Source organism: Impatiens glandulifera, chromosome 6, assembly GCF_907164915.1.
Source record: "Impatiens glandulifera chromosome 6, dImpGla2.1, whole genome shotgun sequence".
Lineage (NCBI taxonomy): Eukaryota > Viridiplantae > Streptophyta > Magnoliopsida > Ericales > Balsaminaceae > Impatiens > Impatiens glandulifera.
Genome location: NC_061867.1, coordinates 4,342,765 through 4,352,241, shown reverse-complemented (window position 1 = coordinate 4,352,241; position 9,477 = coordinate 4,342,765). Strand labels below are relative to the sequence as shown.

The 9,477-nt window shown below is 31.4% G+C and overlaps 1 protein-coding gene across 1 annotated transcript; it reads right to left on the bottom strand.

Moving 5' to 3' along the window:
• Positions 1-425: 425 nt before the first annotated feature.
• On the bottom strand, positions 426-6,169 carry LOC124942041 (lysine-specific demethylase JMJ706-like). The gene is given in 16 exon segments (XM_047482448.1): positions 426-1,209; positions 1,358-1,576; positions 1,667-2,352; positions 3,019-3,066; positions 3,069-3,110; positions 3,113-3,257; positions 3,259-3,295; positions 3,419-3,498; positions 3,575-3,615; positions 3,618-3,627; positions 3,710-3,929; positions 4,011-4,045; positions 4,047-4,168; positions 4,449-4,616; positions 4,619-4,821; positions 5,955-6,169. Coding segments are annotated over 15 exon segments (2,220 nt in total). The 5' UTR covers positions 4,725-4,821; positions 5,955-6,169; the 3' UTR covers positions 426-948.
• Between the last annotated feature and the right edge of the window lie 3,308 nt (positions 6,170-9,477).

The following is a 9,477-nucleotide window of genomic DNA, read 5'->3' as shown; positions in this document are numbered from 1 at the left end:
TTTGATGACAAATGGGTAGAATAACACTTTATTTAACATATTAGTAGAGTGATGTTGAATTCTTTCTAACAAAGGTGAGAAAGAATGTTTCCTTCTATGAACAAAAGAACATTTTGCATTAACATAAATATACTTTGACTACACTTCAAAGCAAAGCAAAAGATTTTCCATTATCATATCCCCACACTTTTAAAAGTGAAAAATTCCTCTCTTTTTTCTTCTTATCATATCCTTAATTGTAGGACCAAAGATTAACAATAATCACAAAAGATATTCATAGACATAATGAATCTTTTCAAAGATAATTGGAAACCCATGCAAGTATATATGCCCCCTTTTAATTTCAAAAGTTTTCTTTTTATCATATATCTCGAGTTTAATTTTCACTAAGAACGTTCATGAACATGCAATGAAAATGAACCCAATTTCCTTTGATTAAAGTCATGAAAAGGTACAAGAAACCAATTGGTACAAAAAGAATGGCAATTAACATTAGAAACAGAGGAGGCAGACAAAACGTGTGAACAATAAGACTGAAATAACACTAGAAAAATCAGATAAGAATCATGTGGGATTTCTTTTAAGACTGTTAGGTAGTAGATAAACAACTGGGTGATGATATTTTTACATCATCAAACTTTACGACTAAAAAACCCCGAGGAAAAACAAAAAAATTCTACGATCTGCTTGCTTTTGCGAGAAAAGGAGAAAGGGCTTCCAGCCAAAGACTGAAAAACACCCCAGCTTGAGAACCCTCCCAATAATAAGAATCAAGAGAGGCCTGCCTGCAAATAAAGAATGTATTAAATCAAATTTCCTTCTTTTTTTTACCTAAACTTGGGTTAATGATCATCATATCAATATGCTGCTGCTGCTTTGCTCCTCAAAATGAATAATATTTCCTTTAGTTGTTGTGTTAGATCAGACTAATTCCATTTCCAGATTCTATCAACCTAAAATCTTCGACCCTAAAGCTGTTAGACCTCTGACTTTTACGCGCTTTGGTCCAATCTCTTCTTTCTCCTCCTCTTTGATTCTCTTTAATTTAATCGAGACTGGAATGTTGGGTCTCGGAATCTTGTCCCTCCTACTATTGAGGTATTCTCTAGAACTACTGCTGCTTAAGAATGGGTCATTTTTTGTAGAGCCCATCATTGGTCGATCGACTCTTTCCTCTGATTGTAGTCCTTTTAGTCTTTTTTGCCCATCCTATACAAATATAAGAAACATACATTTAGTTAGACCACATTATCATCCAAATACTCTAATTTTTATTGACCCTATTGTCTTTTCCTGAATTAACGACACTTTGTACTTAGTTTGCTGTATTACGATTCGTTCATGTCAAATTATATACCTGATGCTGGAGTCTTGTGAGTAGAGAATCATTAGCATTTCTTCTCTGCTCCAGTTTAAGTGAAGAACGACGTTTAACCCTGAACATCTCTGAATCAGACTCGTCACTCTCTTGATTTGTGAGAGGTTTAATCTCCAAATCTTGATAACTTTGTTGAGACCTGGGAGGTTTTGATAACACTTTTGATCCATTGTCTCCTAAGCTCAAGTTAGCATGACCCTGAACAAAAAAATAAAGTGGGGTCAACAAACATAAACAACAAGCATATACCAAAAAAAGACTAGAAAAAATTATGTTGAATATTATTACATTAGAGCAATGAGTTAATGCAGAAGAACAATGAGAAGAATCCAGAGCATCATTTCCAGAGCTTCGAGTACTATTGATCTCACAATAAGGAGAATACCCATCTTGTTCAGCATTTGGGAATTTGCTCAATAAATCAAAGTAATCATTGTTATTGTCTCTAAACGGCGGTTGAATCTCAGATATCACATCCTCTTCCAGTTCAAACTTCTTGACTGCATCTTCCATTTCCACAATATCTTCCCTTGTATAAAGAGTAAGCTTCTTCCCACATTGGCAGCTAGATATAGAATGTCGAAGGCATACAGGGAGTAAGCAAAAACTGCAATCGAGAAACGCTACGTAACAATCGCGTTTGCATAAGCTGCATAGAACAGTTCCGTGGGAAATTGTAGAGACGTCAGCGTAAGACCCTGATTTCATAAGACACCATCGTGCTCGATGCTGGAATCTCATCAATTTTGCAAATGAAACTTTAACTACTTTATGATGTATTAAATCCAAAGATGATGGCGATGATAACGAGGATGATGATGAATTATTGTGAAGCAGCATAGCCTCTTTGCATAATAGTTCTTCGTGTGGGAGGAGAGGTATCCTGTTAAGAAGAGCATAACGTCGGCTAGCAACTGAACCTAAGGGAAACCAATCTCCCATTGCAAAATTAACTGCTTCACCACAATTAAACCCTGAGATACAGAATAAGGGGTGTCATTGGTAATATACATAAATTAAGCATCTATGGCAGTGTTGATAATTGTTATCTAAATCACTTTTAAGTTTAAAAAAAAACATGAAAATCTAGCTTAAATCGTTAAGCTATGAATTAATCAAATTATGTTATATTACAATGATAGAAATAGTCTTTAACTATGTTACTAGTATTAGTTCCACGTTTTGTCAAATCAACTTACATATACTTAAAGTTCATATACTTCATTTGGATTATTTATCATTTATTTTTTAGACACGTTACTAATTTGTCACTTAAAAGTAATATTCAGCACTAGCAATTAATTTTTAATTTGATAAAACGCACCCATAAGACAATTTTACCTATCTATATACATCTTACCGCAACTAAACCCTGCATGACATGCCCTAGGGAAGGTTGGCAATACAAAAATTAAGCATACAAGGCAGTGTTGCCAATAAATCTAAAATCACTCCATTCTTTACATTCAATAAGCTAAGGACTTAACTCGCTATATAGCACACAAGTTCACTTTAACCACCTTTAAATTAATCAAATAGTTTTGGTTCCACATTTTATTAAATCCACTCATATACTTCCATTTATTTTTAGACACCAACAAATTTGTCACTTAAATTCAATACTCAGCATGAACACTTACCGTGACTAAATCCTGAATGATATGCCCTAGGGAAGGTAACTACAAAATCCCCGGCTTTTGTACAGCCTTGTAGACAGGAACTTTGTGGTCCCACAAATATTTGGGGGGAATAATGTTGTTTTCCCCAAAAGAACATCAAACGCTCCATCCTCTCCATCAGATGACAGAATATCACGGTTATAAACATGCTCCTTTACCACATTTTCAAAATTTAATGCCATGTGACCAGGAACACCATAACCAAGTTTTAGCTGCCCCACAATGATGATAATTTATACTGCAAATATTTGAAAATAACAAGGTATAAATATTTTCTCTACAATGGCAAAGTTCCAAATTATATTTACTAGTCCACGGCTGCCTTTTGTTTGTAAAATCTATAACTAAACAAAATCTATACCTGTATAAGTAATGATCCTCTACGTGCCATGCAAACATACTGAACAGCATTCCAATGTAGAGCATCGGTTCAGTAACTCCCTAAACATAAACCAAAATACCAATTAGGATAATTGTATATGACAAGTAAAAGGAATCAAGACAAAAGTATATTTACCGGAATTGTTGTTTCTAGCAGACGAAGGATAGATTTGGGAGCCGAGAAAGTTTCTGAAATCATAACACAATAAAGCAAAATATTAGAAGATTGATTGACAACATATGATATGTAAGGAATAGAAAAAAAGGACACCTTCAGATTCCATTTGCTTTTTCCAAGCTGATCATCAGGAGAAGATGAAAAGGCACTACCATCAACATCACAAGCATATTCAACACTTTCTGTCTTCCCACAAGATATTTCATTCCAAAATTCTCTTTCCATATAACTGTCTGGAAGGCATCCAGAACTACAATACCTACGAGTAAAAACCTTGTTTGCCATCTTCTCAAAATCTCGGAAGGTGTAACTTCTGAAAAGAAAAAAAAAAACATATCAATAATTGAAATTCAGCAATAACTTACAAACTTTCTTATTTGGCATGAAACACCACCTTCCACTCATGAAGAAAGTAACCTTATCGGCAGTATTCCCATTCAGCAAGACGAAGAGGTTGCACTCGAGTTTTAAATTTGAAACCAACTTTCTCTTTCATTAATACCATTCCAGCAGGCACAGAAGCGCTAAATGGGGAAACAATCTTGCATATGCCTGACAGATAAGAGCAATAATATGAGAAATCTTCACATCATTTCAGCAGGACAGAATGTCTGTCGATGGAGGAAAATGTTGGGGAAAATGGAAAATATATACATGAATTCTTCAGTCAGATCAAGAATACACATTATAACTCTCAATCAAATTAAATAAGATCTAATATGAGCAAATTTTGTATCACATATAATTGACAGTATGGTGTCATTTGTTTCATGTGGTTCAAAATCGAAAAGAAACATATAGATCAAAACAAGTGTAAATGAAAAGAACATACCAAATCTAGAGGCCACGGGAGCAATCTTTTGCAAATAAATCAAGGGATCTTGAAATTCCTCTTTACTTGGATAGTAGACAGGACACTCTGGAATCTTTTCTGTCCATTCAAGACTGTTTAGGTCAAACTTAGAAACATCACACTTGGGAAACACACGATTCTCATTGAAGCTCCTGCTGATTGAGAAAAGTCTGCACTTTTATGTAATCTTACACCACATGGAGAAGGACCCCTTAAGGAATCCCCTCCACTTCGATTCATATGTTGCTGACACATATAGCATCAGTGAATTCTCTGAATTAAATCGCTGAAGTCTTTTACTCTTCAAATATTCTAATCTAGCTTCTCTAGACATACAAACCTTTCCCTCAACCTGGAAACCCAACAAACAAAATCATTTTAATATATATGCACCACTACCTCCATCTAAGACTATGGTAATGAGACAAAATCAAATGCAATAACATATAATAAAGTACTATCCTCTAATTGATCCTGATTTACAATGAATCTTCCAATAAGATCTCACAGATACATTGCCTTATGGGATTAGCTCACTTTAAATCTTCATTGGTAAACATTAATTGCAATTATTTTCCCAAAAAAAGAAAAACTACAATTTCATTTATACAAATGGCAGCAAATATCATATCATAGGCAGAATCAAGTAAAAACTAGTTGGATCCTCCCAAAGAGCATCTGGAAGCAAGAAAGTATAACTCTACAAGAATGGGAAAAGACAACAGCATGCATACAAAGGCTTCATCAAATAAGCCCCAGATTCAACCATGCCCTGCCTTATCACATTAAACAATTAAACTCATAGATGATATTGTTACTATTTTTTGTTTTGTTTTTCTATGGTAAGGAATATGATGTGAATCCCAAACCATAGTTTATAGAACAGGAATAACTGTAAATCTATATATTGTAAAACAGTAGTCAATAATACCTGAGTTCAAAGGATAGAATAAACTTTCCCACAAAAGAAGCAATGCACAGCCAATTGTTAAATAAAAATATGATTTCTTTTCTATAAGCACATCACCTAAAATATTATGTAATTATAGATCACAGCTGGATAGAAATAACATTAAAACCTAATTCCATGAATTGGTCAACCATAAAAATAAGTTACAATAGAAAGTAAATATGAAAATTCAACACAAACTAAACCTAAATTCTTTACATAGTCAACAAACTGAAAATCATGTCAAAGATAAATTACTCACAGCAAACAGATTTACATGTTTACAAGCCATCTACAAAACAGCATTACTGAATAGAATCAATCAAATCAATAATCGGATTCATATTCGTAGATCGAATCGATAGAAAAGCATAACAGATTAATCGATCATGTAATAAAGAGAAGTAAAACCTAAAAAAGGAAAATAAATTATACAGATTAAGAAGATAAAAAGAACGAAATCAAAAGTGAAGTTCATAGCATTAACGAATGAAGAGGAAAACAGAAATGTATGAATAATAAAGCGAATGATTCACCATTTCATCACGAAACGCCTCGGTCGTGTTCTTCTCTCTATCTTTGTCGCCGAGAAGAGGAATCCGTAGAAATAACCCCTAGAAAGTTCAGATCCACTGCAGTATGGTGGAACCGCCGGCGAGAAGTTGGAAGTTTTTAGAGAGAGAAAGATGATGAAGGAAGGTGTGAACAGTAGAGGAAATCCACAAGTATGGCTTTAGAAAACCGAAAAAAGATGAAAGAGAAGATAATTTATAGGTTGTATTATAAATATATTTTTACTTTTTAATTAATTAATAATAGTATAGAATAATAATAATAATAATAAATGAAAGAAACCAAAGAAGCGTGAAGGAAAGTGGTGGGTTGAGAGAGGTTGGTTCAACCAACGCCTTGCCGGCCCAAACGCGTTAACAACTTCTAAAAAACCGTTCCATTATAATTCCGTGTATTACCCCTACACTAACTATTAAATTACATAATTTTACAATTTTATTATAATAATAATAATTCTAGAGCTTGTTTGATATTAGTTTTTTTTTCTTTTCAAATATTATTATTTGATGTAAAACATGTTTCTTTGGGTATTATGATTTTTTTTTTTGAAATGTTATAAAGATTAAATTATGTATGGTTTAGTTTTTTTTTATTTTTCTAAATGGTCCATCTAAATTAAAAATGATAAGAATTGTTTAAGCAACGATAAAACATGATATGAACATCCCCTCTTTTAGTCTAGCGGCAATAAGATGTGGATATTTCAGTCTCTCAATACCTAAGGTCCTGAGTTGGCAAGTTATGCGTTTGGTTTAAAAGGTTAAGTGTGTTTGCGGGTTATGTGCATAATTTGTTGTCTCACATTTTTAAAATATGATATGAATAATATATATATATATATACAATCACTTTGTCTAATAGGTTCTCGAGAAGAACGTCTACTGATACTGGCTTTTTGTAATAATTTTAAAAAACGGTTAAAATATTATGAATGATACTCATCGGATGACTACGATCATTGGTTTAAAAGGTTAAGTGTGTTTGCGGGTTATGTGCATAATTTGTTGTCTCACACTTTTAAAATATGATATATATATATATATATATATATATAATACAATCACTTTGTCTAATAGGTTCTCGAGAACGTTACTGATACTACTGGCTTTTTGTAATAATTTTAGAAACGGTTAAAATATTATGAATGATACTCATCGGACGACTACGATCATTGAAAGTTCGACAATTTCTTTTCAACTAGATAAATCCATCGGAAAATAATTGGGATAGTAACTCATCTTATATATAAGTCGCATCCATTCAAATGAATTTTTAGTAATATTCATAAAAGACTTCAAATACTTAGTCATCACTCGACAATACAAAAATATGTGAGTTGTCGATTTAACATACTCGTGACACATACGACAACGACTTACCACAATTTAACATTTTTTTCATACACATCTCCGTAAAAATTTCAATGTGAATAGCGTTTCATCCAATAACGATATTTTTTATGAAATGTGTTTAGTTTTTATGTGAAATACTTATAACCAAATTCACTAACTTAATTCAATTGCATTGTTATTCTTCTCAACAAACTCCATGAATTAACTTTGTTTAAATTTGTGAATTGAATAGACTGAGTCACCGAGATGAGGGATGACTGTGACCATTTTTCTATTTAGGAATATCCACAAAGTTGATAATTGTCCTTCTTTTTGTCATTCTTTCCTTTCATTTTTTTTCAATTATTCTTTAATGATTAATTTAAACCCATAATTATATAATTTTTGAAGAAAAAAATGTATATGAGAATATAATTATTAATTCAAAATATTATTAGTTGATTTTATTATTTGAATTTAAATTATCACAATAATCTAATATTTTTTGATATATTTTGTTATTTGGACAGAATATATTAATATTATATATATTCTAATTGGAGTCATCCTCAAAATTACAATCTTTTAAATAAAATTTTATCAAATAAAGATTTTTCATTAGGATTTGTTCATAAAATGTCTTAATGTGATAATATGTAAAATTGTCTTAGTGTAATAATATGTACATATATTGGAAATGCATCAACAAGTAAGGAAACGAATTAGCCTTGATATAAGAACTCATTTATACAAAATTTTGCCATTTAATGTTGATAATAATACGGTTAAATACAATGGAATTAGAAAAACTCAATCTAAAACCGTAATAACTCATGAAAATATATAGTTAATTTATTGCTATAAAATGTGTTAAACATAATCAATGGTGTACTCATTTAAAAGATTAAAGTTATTTGTTACTATAAAATGGTCAAAACAGAATCAATGATACAATGACAAAAAATTATTAAAAATAAGGTTTCAAATTAGTTACATGTTGATTGCAGTAGGGAATCCATAAATAAATGTATTAGAAACTAATTTTATTATAAACATTTAAGGGTTTAGAAGTTCATTTAAAGATGTTTATATACAACAAAAAAAAAAATTGTTTCAAACGAGAATCAGTAGTACACAGACAAGAGACTTGAAATAAGAGGCCTCCAAGTTCGAGACATGTTGAAAACATTTTGATTGAAGTGAGAATTCTTCACAAAAATTCACAAATTAATTAAATGCTTTCAATATGAATCGAAACCTCAAACGTTAAGTGGTTTAGCTACCACTTAATTCAAGTCTCTTCCCACTGAACTACCAAGACTGGTTGTTTAAAAATTCAATTAGTATACGTGATAACGCTTTAAATATCAATACATGTAAATAAATTGAGTTTTTTAAGAGTTAAAAAAGATTCGGAAATCAAATAATTAAAAGATGAGAATCTAAAAATATATTCAAATTAAATGGTAACAAGTTATATAAGTTAATATATAATTAGAAATCCCTTCTTCTAGCCTAACGACAATACGAGGTGGATAATAACCTTAAGTTCTTGGGTTCGAGCCCGTTCTGCGTTTGTTTTAAATGGTTAAGTGTGTTTGCGGGCTATATATTTGATCCGTTATTCCATTTTTTTTCTAGCAAAACGAATAATTCTAATATTTTAAGGTTTATAAGTTCATTTTAAAGATGTTTATATACAAAAAAAAAAATGTTTCAAAACGAGAATCAATAGTACACAAACAAGAGACTTGAAATAAGGCCTCAAGTTCGAGACATGTTGAAACATTTTGATTGAAGTGAGAATTCTTCACAAATTCACAAATTAATTAAATGCTTTCAATATGAATCGAACCTCAAACCTTAAGTGGTTTAGCTACCACTTAATCCAAGCCTCTTGCCACTAAACTACCAAGCCTGGTTGTTTAAAAATCCAATTAGTATACGCGGTAACGCTTTGAATATCAATACATGTAAATAAATTGAGTTTTTTAAGAATTAAATAAAGATTCGGAAATCAAATAATTAAAAGATGAGAATCTAAAAATATATACAAATTAAATGGTAACAAGATATATAAGTTATATATAATTAAAAATCTCTTCTTAGTCTAGCCACAATAAGAGGTGGATAGTAACCCTAAGTTTTTGGGTTC